Source organism: Ichthyophthirius multifiliis (genome assembly GCF_000220395.1).
Source record: "Ichthyophthirius multifiliis unplaced genomic scaffold scaff_1120509250188, whole genome shotgun sequence".
In the NCBI taxonomy this organism is placed as follows: domain Eukaryota; phylum Ciliophora; class Oligohymenophorea; order Hymenostomatida; genus Ichthyophthirius; species Ichthyophthirius multifiliis.
Window position 1 is genome coordinate 32,981 of NW_004086994.1, and position 13,294 is coordinate 46,274.

General features: G+C 15.5%; 3 protein-coding genes across 3 annotated transcripts, besides 18 other annotated features; all 3 read right to left on the reverse strand. All coding sequences in view use genetic code 6, as the record gives it.

The window, feature by feature from the left end:
- Nucleotides 1–542: 542 nt before the first annotated feature.
- Nucleotides 543–588: a microsatellite.
- A 2,677-nt stretch (nucleotides 589–3,265) lies between these two features.
- Nucleotides 3,266–3,328: a microsatellite.
- Nucleotides 3,267–3,329: a microsatellite.
- A 40-nt stretch (nucleotides 3,330–3,369) lies between these two features.
- Nucleotides 3,370–4,669, reverse strand: IMG5_054750 (hypothetical protein; the record flags this gene model as incomplete). The annotated part of the gene is made up of 2 exons (XM_004037323.1): nucleotides 3,370–4,250; nucleotides 4,645–4,669. 2 exons carry the CDS (start codon nucleotides 4,667–4,669, stop codon nucleotides 3,370–3,372), a joined length of 906 nt encoding a protein of 301 aa, XP_004037371.1.
- Nucleotides 4,670–4,918: 249 nt separating this feature from the next.
- Nucleotides 4,919–4,955: a microsatellite.
- Nucleotides 4,956–5,445: 490 nt separating this feature from the next.
- Nucleotides 5,446–5,475: a microsatellite.
- Nucleotides 5,476–8,095: 2,620 nt separating this feature from the next.
- On the reverse strand, nucleotides 8,096–9,613 carry IMG5_054760 (hypothetical protein; the record flags this gene model as incomplete). Its single annotated transcript, XM_004037324.1, has 2 exons — nucleotides 8,096–8,349; nucleotides 8,509–9,613. The coding sequence occupies 2 exons, from the start codon at nucleotides 9,611–9,613 to the stop codon at nucleotides 8,096–8,098; spliced, it is 1,359 nt and encodes a 452-aa protein (XP_004037372.1).
- Nucleotides 9,614–9,634: 21 nt separating this feature from the next.
- Nucleotides 9,635–9,668: a microsatellite.
- Nucleotides 9,669–10,066: 398 nt separating this feature from the next.
- Nucleotides 10,067–10,483, reverse strand: IMG5_054770 (hypothetical protein; the record flags this gene model as incomplete). Its single annotated transcript, XM_004037325.1, has 2 exons — nucleotides 10,067–10,327; nucleotides 10,379–10,483. 2 exons carry the CDS (start codon nucleotides 10,481–10,483, stop codon nucleotides 10,067–10,069), a joined length of 366 nt encoding a protein of 121 aa, XP_004037373.1.
- Nucleotides 10,484–11,393: 910 nt separating this feature from the next.
- Nucleotides 11,394–11,453: a microsatellite.
- Nucleotides 11,454–11,731: 278 nt separating this feature from the next.
- Nucleotides 11,732–11,759: a microsatellite.
- A 326-nt stretch (nucleotides 11,760–12,085) lies between these two features.
- Nucleotides 12,086–12,140: a microsatellite.
- Nucleotides 12,141–12,345: 205 nt separating this feature from the next.
- Nucleotides 12,346–12,394: a microsatellite.
- A 508-nt stretch (nucleotides 12,395–12,902) lies between these two features.
- Nucleotides 12,903–12,941: a microsatellite.
- Nucleotides 12,942–12,971: 30 nt separating this feature from the next.
- Nucleotides 12,972–13,053: a microsatellite.
- Nucleotides 12,994–13,031: a microsatellite.
- Nucleotides 13,011–13,059: a microsatellite.
- A 29-nt stretch (nucleotides 13,060–13,088) lies between these two features.
- Nucleotides 13,089–13,139: a microsatellite.
- Nucleotides 13,140–13,160: 21 nt separating this feature from the next.
- Nucleotides 13,161–13,198: a microsatellite.
- Nucleotides 13,199–13,245: 47 nt separating this feature from the next.
- Nucleotides 13,246–13,294: a microsatellite.
- Nucleotides 13,256–13,294: a microsatellite.

Below are 13,294 nucleotides of genomic sequence, written 5' to 3' on the forward strand. Positions count from 1 at the left end.
AATTTTTAACTATTTTATACAAATTATTTTTAAAAACTTTTAAAACTTATATATTTTAAATAAATTAAAAAATAAAATATTAATTTTATTTATATTTCAATTTAAATATTTTATTATTTCTAAATTTAATTTTTTCAATTAATTTTAATTTCTTAATCATCATAATAAATTGTATCTATATTTAAAATGGACTCAAAAATAGTATCATATTGTGAATAAAATAATACGATAGTTCTTTTCATGAAAGAACATATTAAAAAAGATAAAAATCAAACAGTAAGAAATAGTGTAAAAAATTTAATTATAATTTTTACTCTAATATAGCAGTTTTATGCTATTCATATAAAAATAAATAAAGAATATTCTTATCCAAAAGAATAAAATAAATTAAAAACTAAAGTTACTAAAATAACATGAATAGAGAACATAGAGCAGTAAATACTTTTTTTCTGATTTTTACAAGATATAATGATTAATATTAATTTCTATTTATATTAATGAATAAATTTCAAAATGGTTTATATTTTATATAATTTTTAATAATATATATATATATATATATATATATATATATATATATTTATATATCAAAAATGAATTTAATTATATTTTTATATAAAATTAAACAAATTTTTAATTTGATGTTATGAATACATTTCTATTATCATAAATCTTTTTAAATATTAAATATATTCATTTATTTCTGTTTTTTTTATATTATAAAGTTTATATATTCCTAGAATATCAAACACTGAATATATCTCATATTACTGATTATAAAAGTCTATAAAAAATAAAATGGCTTTTAAAGCAGTTTATTCTTAATTTTAGATATCTTATTATTAATCTAAAAAGTATTAAAATTTGCTTTATTCTTCTTTTTGTTAGTGAAGCACTTCACGTACAAATTCAGTAAATCTCTTTTAAAAAATTTACTTGTCATAAATGTTATTCATTAAATCTTAATCTTTTTAAAGGCCTTTAATTTTCTTTAAACTATCAAACTTATATTCAATATTTAAAATATGAAATTTTTAATTTTATAATTATATATTAGAACATAAATTTTCTAAACAAAAAGTTTCTAAATAAAAGATAAACAAATCATACTCGAAATTTGTGTTAAATATGTTTTTAAGATATTATTCAAATTCAACAATTTTTTCAAAACCAAAATAAAATTAATCAATTTTTCGCAAAGTCGTCATATTCGTTATTTTTTGATAAATATATTTAAATATGTTTATTTTCTAATATTTATTTTTCTATTTAATTAAGAAAAGTTATTTCTTAAGTTTATTTATAATATCCAAATATTATGCATCTTGCTTATTCAATTTATTCTAAAAATTTATAAATTAATTTTTCTTATATCTATTCCTTTAAACAAGTAGTTAATATTAACTCTTTAATTTCATAAAAACGTTCGAATGAAACTTGATTAAAGTTATTTTATTTTTATAAGTTTTCATAGTCTTATTCAAAATTAATAAAATCATTCTGAATTAGATAATATATGAGTTTATTTATTTATTTTTAATTTTAAATATATGAATCATTAATTTTTAAATTATTTGTTTAATCTAATTCAAATATTACATTTTATATAATTTAATTAATATTATGTTATCCTCCTAAAGCTTCAATAAAGCTTTTTGGTAATAAAAGATATTTAGTTAAATAATTAAAATTATTAAAAAATTGTTAAGTATTTAATTTTTACTCTATTAATACTTTGTCACAAATATTTATAATTTTTTGTTTAGATTAATCGGTTAATTTAAATTCTGTGAATATATTTTCTCTTTTATTTACTAAGCTTTATTGAATTATATTCATAATATAAAATAAAAACTAATCTTTATTGAATTCTTAACATTAATTTTAATAAAAAGTTTAATCTAAATTTTATATTTCATTTTTAATTATTTTTAAAGCTTTAAATATTTTTTTCTCATATATTGCTTTTATATCTTTATTTCTATTACTTAATTGTATTTAATTAATTATTTATTTTTAAAGCTTTATAGAATAGTTTGTTATTTATTTTTCAGGTGAAAAAAAATTCTACTTCTTAAAATTATTTGATAAGTTTTAATTTTTTGTTTCGTTATCCAATATGTTTTTAGAATTTACAATGTTAAATGTAAATTAATTATTAATTAATTTTTTTAAATTCAAAACAGATATATCTATATTATTATCTTCTTACAAGCTTTATTAATTCTTATTTTAATCGCATTGATATTCTTAGTCATTGTTTTGGGATTTGTTTGGTTATTTAATTTTTTTTTAATGAGATAAATATTATAAGTTTTTAGCAATTTTGTTTTTTATAATAGTTTTTAAATTATTATTTTTTTCATAATAACTAAACTAATTGCAATTTTTTTTATTCTCTCCATAAGTTTAAACAGGAGTTTATTTAACTTTCAATAAAAGTCTTAGACACGAATCATTATTTAATATAAATTATCTGCCAAGAAATTTATTTCTCGATTATTATATTTTGTTATATAATTCATCTTTTTTGTTTTCAAACATAATAGATGTATTTTTTTTATCAACCCTTTCAAAATTAGTTTTTTATTTATTTATTTAATATTTTATTTCATTTATATGTTTTTCCTTTTAAATATTTATCTATTATTTATCTTTTTCGTTCATTTTTAAATTAATTTAAGAATTTTAAATTTTTCGAATTTAAAAATCTGATTTATTGTAAAAACTTTAATTTTCATTAAAATTATGCTTTTATTCTGAATTATTCAAATCTAATTAAGATGAAAATAATTTTATAGATCTCTTTAATTTTAAAGGCGAGTCATCAACAGGGTTTAATGAAGTTTTTCTAATATTTTAAGGTGAATCAAATAAATGTATTCCAAGTTTTATTCGCTGTGTTTGGACCTCATTTGATTTTTATCTTTTCACTATTTTGCTTTACATTATTTTTAAATTTGTAAATTATGAATGATTTATATTAATTTAATTATATTTTCTAAAATATTAAATAAAAATTTTGGTAAAAATTATATTATATTATATTATATAGAATATAATTAAATGAAAAATGAAAAATTATTTATATAAATTAATATTATTTGATTATAAAATTATTAATTAAAAATATAAATTAAAAATTATTTTATACTATTTTATAATTAAATAAAAAAATAAATTGTATACCATCTTTAATATTAAAATATTTCCATATAAAAATTGTTTTATTTTATATGTATATTTTTTTAATTTAGATTAAAAAGAAATATATTTTATTTTTATAAATTAATAATAATTTTAATTTTTCTTAAATTGAAAATATTTTTTCTTAATAACTCTAAATCAAAAATAACATAATATCTTGTTTCAAGGTTAATAATTATTAATGAATTAATTATGAAAATTGCATTAATTATCTGAAAGAAATTACCAAATCATAAAACCAGGAAGTTCATATCCGAGTTCACCTTTAGCTTTATTACATATTTATCCAAGTTAATCAGGAGTAATATACCCAGTATTAGAAGCATCATTTGGGACTGCTGGTTTTCCCAAAATGAGCTTTTAAATAGGAATTTCAGCTAACTCAATAATTTCCTTATAACTAGATTAGACAAAGAATTCTCCACTTTCTAAGAATAATGTTTCATAAGTATCATATTTATTTTCCAATTAATTATAGAATTAGACATTATACCAACTAATAAGATGTCCTATTTCTTTTTCTATTTTATAGTATCCTTAATCATTATATACTTGTCTTGAGAAGTAAGGCGCTTAAGGAGCATGAGTAAAAATTATATTTTTATTTTGCACTTTTGAACTTAATGCTTTTTAGAATACGATAAGCCAATTTACAGCAGTACCTTTGCGCATAGCATCGTTATCTTCGTAGTCAATATCTACTCCATCCAAATAAGGGTTTTAGTTTATAAAATCTGCCAATTATGATGCTACAGTTTCAGGATCTAAATTAGTTGGATTAGAAGTAGAACCAAAAGCGCTTATAAATAATTTTTTATTTTACTTATGTAATTCATCTAATAAATATTTTTGAACCATTGCAGTTGATTTTCCATATTTATCTGTTCCTAAATAAGTATATAAATTTTGCCATACCGAAAGGGAATCAGATATCCAACTAGGAGTCCAAAAAGTGAGAATTATTACATTGTAGCATTTAGAACCTAATCCTAGATTATTTAAAACACTTTCGCCATACCAACTTTGTATTCTATTGATATAGGCTATAGTTTTAAAATCTTCATATTAAATGGGATTTTTTTTAGATTTTTGATTTTATTAAATAAAATTTGTAAACGCTAATATTGTTATGATAGCTATTAATGCTACTATTAGAATTTTATTCATTCTTATTTACTTTTTTTCTGTTTCTTCTTTTTTAATAATTAATTTATATATTTTAATTTTTTTTTTCGAGCATATAAATATTACAAATTTAATTAAAAATAATAAAAGAATTAATTTTATTTAAAAATTTAAATGAAAGCAAATACAAAATATTTAAAGAAAAGATTATAAATTCTAAATATATAATAAAAATATTTTGAATTAGAAATTAAAAAATTAAGATTTATAAAAAATTAATAATTAATTAAATATAATAAAAACTGATTTTACTGTTAAAGAGCTAGATATATAACATTAATAAAAATTAATACATATTTTAATAAAAATCATATTCTTAATTGCTCTAAAAAACTTCATTTTATTAATTCTTTTATATAAATTTTAATAAAAATTAAATTTAAAATTTTTAATTATATATTATATACATCAAAGTTTAATAAAAAGTTCTAAAAATTTTAGAAATAATATGTCTTCATATACATCACATTCAAATTTTATAATATGCATTATTCTTCATATAAAATTTTACATGAAAAACATGAATTTCATAATATTAAAATATTCATAAATATTCAAAATATATAAAAACATAATATATGCTTTTTAGATATATAATTATATACAAATAAAATATTTTTTTATTTATAAAATAGTCATTTAAATTTAATTATGGCAACATACAATTAAAGTAAATTAGATTTTTTTTAAAAAAAATTACTAAATAAATCAACTATCAAAATTTTTATGAATAAATAAAAACCAACCTATGTAACAGAAATTTATTAAATAGATATAAAATATATGTAAAATTAATCAAATAATAAAGAAAAATAAAATGATTTTTTAAAGAAATTAATAAAGAAAAATAAAATAAATAATTTTTAATTTTAAAAATTAATATAAATTTAGATATAAAAAAAATAATATATGATTGATTTATTTAAAAATATAAAAAATAATACTTTTTAATAAAAATATTAATTTATAAATTAAAAAAATACGATTTCAAAGTATTTATATATATTTATTTCTTAATTTATTTGTATACAAATATAATAACAATTTCTATAAATTAAATAAATATTTATTAATTAAATATTTGATTTTATTAATTTATAACTTAAGTTAAATCAATTAATTTATAAATATAAAAATTTAAATAAATAAAATATTTCATTTATTATTATGAATTATTAAATAAAATAAATATATATTAATTAAATTTTTATTTTTATATAAATAGATACATATATAATTATATTTTTATTTTATTCAAGAAAAATGTGATTTTTTTTATGACTTTCTTTTTAATTCATCAATATATTTTATATCTTAAAATCCAAGTAGTATGAATTCTACCATAGCAAAATGCCCAACTAAATCATTTGCTTTACTGTTTTCTGCCCATAAATAAATTGGTTCTATAAGAAAATATTCTAGAATAGGACCATAATTCTAATGAAGCATAAGTAATCTCATAGAGTAATGATTAAAATTTTTAGAATTAATATATCTCTTGAATTTTTTTATTATATCCATTAAATTTTCAGACGAGTTTTCAGATTAATTATATAAATAAACTATATTTTAGTTCATTTTAGGAGTATTTTTAAGTTATGAATCAAGTATAAATTTTCTAAAAGCATTCATTATATTTTTAACAACATTCTTTTTATTTGCGATTTTCATTTAGTTTATTTTCTCTAATTTTTTGTTGTTGTTTAGACTATTATTATTGTTTTTATATTTATTAAAGCTGTTATTCTTATTCAATGTTTTTATTATCCATATTTTGATTAAAAATTGCTTTTTTATAAATATATTTTATAAATGAATTTTATTAGTTTTGCAAATAGCGATTATTGATAATTAAAAGGAGAATAACAAAAAAAATTGTATTAAAATAAAAAAATAATTAATTATCTATTTTTAAAAAATAAATTATAAATCAAAATAATTAAATTTTACTGAAAAAAAAAATATATATATATATTTTAAATTATTTATTTAATTGATATTAATTTTTTTATTTTTACAATTTATTTTCATATATGATTTAATATGAATTTTGTTTTACATTTAATAATGAATATAATATAATTTTGATAAAATCTATGTAATCGGATATATTTAAAAATAAATATTAAATTTTATTTTTCATATAAATAATAATAATTTATTGTTATTATTTTCAATATTTTTAAAATTTAAAATTTTTTAACTACAGGCGGAAATTCAAAATAATTTTATAAAAAATATAGATTTTGTTAAGTAAATTTTGAATAAATATGTTCTCGTATAAAACTTAGAAATTATTATCTAATAATATTTAAAAAAAAAATATTTATTAGATAAAAATATTTATGAAAATACTTAAATTAATTTTTATTATTTTGATAAATTTAAATAATATTATATAATATAATATTTATTATGAAATTTAACATTTAAATTTTATTCTATATTTATTATATTTGCAGTATCTTTTTTTTCTTTAATAATAATTTAATTTATAATTACATTTATTAAAACTTAATAGTTATATTATTTTTATAATTACGTATTTTAATTTATATTAATTTTAAATTTTTAAAATATATTAGTTAATTATTATAAATTAATAAAATTTTAGCATTTATTTTAAAAATGCTTAATAAAATTCTAATTTTTAATATTTTTGGTTAAATGAATTCATTTACAAATTAAAAATAAATTATAATATTTTAATATTTATTTTTACTAAAGTATGTACTTAGATTTTTTCATTCAATGTCATATAATTTTTACTAATTATCTTTCATATAAGATATTTTACTTTCATCAATTTATTCCTTGCTAAACAATATTAATCCCTAATTGTTATAAAGTTAATCAATTTATTTTAATTCACTAATTTAATTTTCATTACTTTAATTTTACTTATTTTAGAAGATTTTATATAGATTATTTATATCTTTTTAAATTTGTATTAATAATTAATTTTATTATTTTACTTAACTTTCATTTTTATTAGAGGAAAATTCTTAATTAGAATTACTATTTTATTATTGAATCAACGATATTTCATAGTTTTAATTATTTTATTTTTACATATTCTTTGTATTTTAAACTGAAAATATTGATTATTATTTTTATCTTAAATCTTATTATAATGCCATACTTGAATGTTATTATTTTGGAGTTAAAATATTAATTGGAATACTTTGTATGTTACTTTCAAATTGTATTTAATTATTTAATAATATTGAATTTTATTTTAGATTTTAGGAATCTATTTCTTGAGCTTAAATATTATTTTGAATTAATTTTTATAGTTTATTATTACTTTAAAAAATGGACATTCTGTTATCTTAATTATTATTTAATTTGTTATTATTTTAGTATTCTTTGATAACTGAGGAAAGTTAAAAAATATTAATCATTTAACTCCCCAGACTTTATATTAACTTTTAATTTTATTAATAATTAGAATCCGAATATTTTTTACTTTGTAAAATTAGATATGAATTGTATAATTATTTATAGGCATCAATCGTATTATATTTTTTCTACTCTTATAATAAAGTTGTTGCGTTTTTCATATTTTTATTATCTTCGAAAGCGATTGTTGGTTTTTAATGAAAATCAAACAGATATTATTAATTATCATCAAAAATAATATTTTTTATTTTATCAATTTATTATATTTTATCTAAAACAGCAACTATATCCAAATCTCTATTCATATAATATGTAGCTTTTTTAATATATAAATTTCGATATGTATTATATATTTTTCCACATGTTAAAACTGAAATATAGTACCCTATTCCGAATTCTAACGTTTGTTTTTTAAGCAATAATTTATTAAATTAATTTATTAAGAATTGTTTTTTATTTACTTCTTTTAATTACTTAAATTTATTTACATTTTCTTTATATTAAGATTCCTTTAGAAGATACTTTAGATATAACTAATCTTTATTTTTAATTTTCCTAATTGCCTTTCTAAATTTATACTTAATATTTGGCAAATCCAATTTGCATTTTTAATCATATAAAACTGTATTTTATTCATATTATTTTTTTATTAAAACTATTCTTTAATAATTTTTTCCATTTCATTTTCAGTATTTTGATATTATTTATCTTTACTATTTTTAATTTCAAATGAATACAATTTATTAGCTAATTCTAAAACAAAATTAATATTGTTATATTTCACCATTAATATAGCAACAGCAGTAAAAACAATTTAAACAAAACCACCTAATTCACTCATTAATTGTGATATTTTTTTATAATTTCTCTAAATAATTGTAATATAAGGACTTTTCCTTAAAGTAAGAACTACATATTTACCATCACTTCTTCCCAACTCAGATGCTTCTCTAACGTCGTTATTTTCTTATACTAAAAAAAACCTTTATTCCACATCTTTTATCGGAATTAAAGAATGATCAGTTCTAACTTCAATATCTTGGAAATAAATATCTGCAATTTTTGTCATTTTATCCGGAACAAAAGTATAATACATTTTATCGTTAAGAAAATTAGTGAAATAGCCTTAAGGCTAGTCTGAGTTAAGTACATAGTTATTATGGTAAAAAACAATTCCAAAAAAACCGTCTTTATTATTAGTTTAAATGTTATATTCCTCTATAGATTGGCATTTTGGGTTCCATTTTGAATTTGAATCGTTAGGAGTTATACATTTGGAAACAGTTACCTCTAAAAATGAAAATACCGGGCTAGAAAACATCCCTTCTAGCTACATTTATGATTCCAAAGTTGGACATAGGTAATTTTTACCGTATTAGTGGAAAATATTTGTAAAATTTAATTCTTAGTTTAAATTTTCAAAATGGTAATCTTAACAAGGTTCAAGATTTATAATTCTATTTTAGCGAATCTATTTACTGCCTTCCCATATGTATGTTTTTTAGTACACGGTTATATTAAAAAGGGGTTTTTCTAAAAAATCAGGCTAGGTTATTGCTGTAAAGAACATGAATCTGTTTGTGTTTATTATTGATTTGAATGGATTTGGATTGTATTATTTATCTACTTTTACATATACTTCTTCTTTATTTATGAAAGATTTAATACTTGCATTAAAAAACAAAAGAACTAAAATTATTACTATTAATGACATAAAACCACCAAAACTTGTTTTAAAATAAAAAGAATTATTCATGTGAAGACCAATCGGTCTGCTAAATAAATCAACTTCTTTTAATAGTGAACTTATTTTAATCATTTAAAATAAATATTATTTTAAAATTATTTATAAAATTTAATTGTTTTTAAAATTTTTTTTTTAAAAAAAAAAATCAAAACATCAAAAAATTTTAAAAAAGTGTTATCAAATTTCTTAATATAGAAATTTAAAAAATAGTATATTTAATAATTAATTTTATTATTTTAATTATTTAAAAAAATTTAAAACGCTTCTATTAACTTAAATTATGAATATATCTATTAAAAGAATTTTTACTTAATATATTTTGATTAAAAGTTATAATAATATTAAATAAATTTTTAAATTAATTGTATATATTTCTATTTATTTTTTAATTAAAAATCAAAACAAGGTGAGCGTAACAAAAAAACTTTTTAAATAAAATGGCATAATTTAAAAAAAATTCTTAAAAAAAAGACATAAATATATATATATTAGCCATATTACATATAATTTTTTGTTAAAAGAAAATCAAAATACTATCCTTTATTATTCGACCTTAATACCAGCTTTTTACAAAGATTTAATTACTAAATCTTCATATTCTTCCAAAGAAACGGTGCCATCTTAGTTACTATCGCTCATTTAAAGCCAAATTTTAACATCATCAGTGCTAGGAGTATAATTTTTCATACCCATTTCAGCATATGTATCTTTAATTAATCCAACAACTTCATTTTCGCTTAAAAATCCACTTCCATCAGTATCATATTTTTAAAATAATCTTCTTGCCTATATAATTTAAAAAAAATTAAATCAAATCAAATATAAAAATATTCTTACCACGTCAAGTCTTCTTTCAACTTCGGGATTATACTAAGTTTTTTTCCAGCTTTTTTTACTTTTTCTCCTCCATATTCTTATACTTAAACTGTTTATTATCCACATAAATATTTAATACAAAGTTCTTCAATATCTTAATATGTAACCTATCCATCTCCATTTCTATCCAAAACTCTATGGTATTATTTAATATCTTCACTGGAAGGTGAATAATATTAATTGCAAGTTTTATAAGCTTCGACAATCATAGGAACACAGTCTACTCCTTCTAATCTTCCTTTGTTTCCTTTATCGAAATTTTAGAAAATTCTTCTAGCAACAAGCTTAGCACCCTTTTTATTTGATATTATAGAAATGAATAAATATTTTTACTTCAATATCAGTTAAAGCTGTAATATTTGAATATCCTGAAGATTAAGCTGTATAAGATTACATTTTTTTTTTTAACTTAATAATTTAATATTTATATTTTATTAACTCAAATTATTAATTTTTTGAGATATAAAATAATTTTTTTATTATTTAACTAATTATCCATATTTCTCATTTTTATTTAAATAAAAATAAAAATAAATAAATAAAACTTATTTTCTATTAGTTAATAATTTTATTATATCTATTTAATTTATGCATAGATAATTTGATAAAAATGATAAAGTTTTTGTTAGTAATTAAAAAATAAGCAATCATATTTTGACATATCTAAAAGGATGAATTTAAATAATTTTCTAAAAATTAATAATTATTTTAATACTGAGTCTTAAAAAAATCATAATAAATATTTTGTTCAAATATTATAATATTTTAATATTAGAATAACTATAAAAAAAAGAAAAAACTTTTAAATATTAATTTTATCTTTACTATGACTAAAAATAAATAAAATTTACAAAAAAATATATAAAAAATTTACTTATTTTAGTAAAACATTATTAAACTTAGAGAAAAAATAAAAAAAATATTAAATAATATTATTTTAATTATAAGCTTAATTTTTTATTTTTAAAATAAACTATATAATAATATTAATTATTATTTAAATATTTTTTTAATTTATAATAATATTATATTATTAATTTTTATAAAGTTATATTAATATTAATTTTTTTAGATTGTAGTTAATTTATATATTAAAAACTTATATTTTTTTAAAAGAAATAATAAAGCAATTAATATAAAAAAAGTTTATTCTTGTTTTTTTTTAATTTATTTTATTATCTTTTCCTTTTTTCCAATCATTTTTTATTTTCTCTACAAATATTCTTTTTCATCAGATAAATAATAATAAGTTTAATTATTAATAATAATGCTTATATTTGTTAGTCATTCTTTATTTACTATTTTTTTCTTTTTAAATGAATATAAAAAAATGAATATAAAATGATTGCCAATTTACATATTATTTTAATTAACAATAGTGTCCGTTTTTGTTAATACATTATAATTTGCTTAATATAAATATGATAAAATTATCTCACCATTTATCTAATTAATATTTCTAAACTTCATAATATACGATTAATTATTAAATGTATTATTATTATATCGTATTTATTATTCTTACAATCTTTTAAATAATTATTAGTTTATTTCTATATTTTCTTATTAAAATATTTATTCAATCTAATTTTTTAAAATATTATTAACTTTAAAAAATAATTTTTTTACATAATTCTTTAGATCTCTAATTTTTTTAATTATAATTATTTTATTATTATTAACTTTATAATTAAAATCTTAATTATTATTATTATTTATTATTTTGAATTAAAAATCTTTTTTTTATTTTTTTATATCAATTTATTATTCATTATTTTCTATTTAATATTAAATTATTTTCTTCATCACATTATATTTTTTTTTTGTTCATATAGACGACTAAAACATACTATTTTAATTTTCAATATAAACTATATTCAAACTATTTTTGTGACTAATATATATTTTCAGCAATTTATCAAACTTGTTCTTTATTTTCAAAATATTAATATATCTTTTTTTTAAATATTAAGATATAAATACATATTTAGTTTTTAAAATAAATATTAAATAATTATTCATAAAATAAAATTCTTACCTTGATTATTGTTTTTTTGGAATTTTTATAAAATTTCTTATTTCTAAAATTTAATTTTAATTTTTCTATTATTTGATGAATTTTAATTATCTTAATTTATAAAATTTTACATTTTAATAAAATCTGACCACTTTTTTTTTAAATTTTTAATATTTTTCTAAATTATTCTAAATATTATAAATTAATTTATTTAATTACAAAATAAACTTATTTAAATTTATAATAAATATAAATGATTAGACATTAAAAATTTTATTAAAATTTTTTAAAAAATATAATTATTTCATTTATTTTATAAAATTTACTTTTTAAAATTTTAAAAGATATTTAATGTATAAGACTTTAATTTTACATTATATATTTAAGTTAATATAAAATATGCATCAAAATAATTTGTCGAAAATAACAGGTTATAATCATTATTTATAAAAAAAAAAGATATATATATAAATAAAATATTAAAAAAAAATAAAAAAAAAATTAAAATTATAAAACTTTTTTAAATATATAATTAATTATAAAAAAAAATTATTTATTTAAAATATATAGATTAAAAAAAAATATATATATTAAAAATGTAACTATAAAAAATAATATAAAAAAAAAAAAAAAAATTTTTAAAAATAAGGTGTAAAAAGTAAAAAAAATTAAAAAAAGACAAAAGTATAAAAAATAAAAAAAAGATTGAAAAACATAGACAATCACAATAATATAATAATATAATAATATAATAATATAATAATTTTTAAATAAAATATAGAATTATATTTATATATATTAAAAATATTATTAAATGAAAAATATAAAAAATAAATATATAAATATATAAATATATAAAT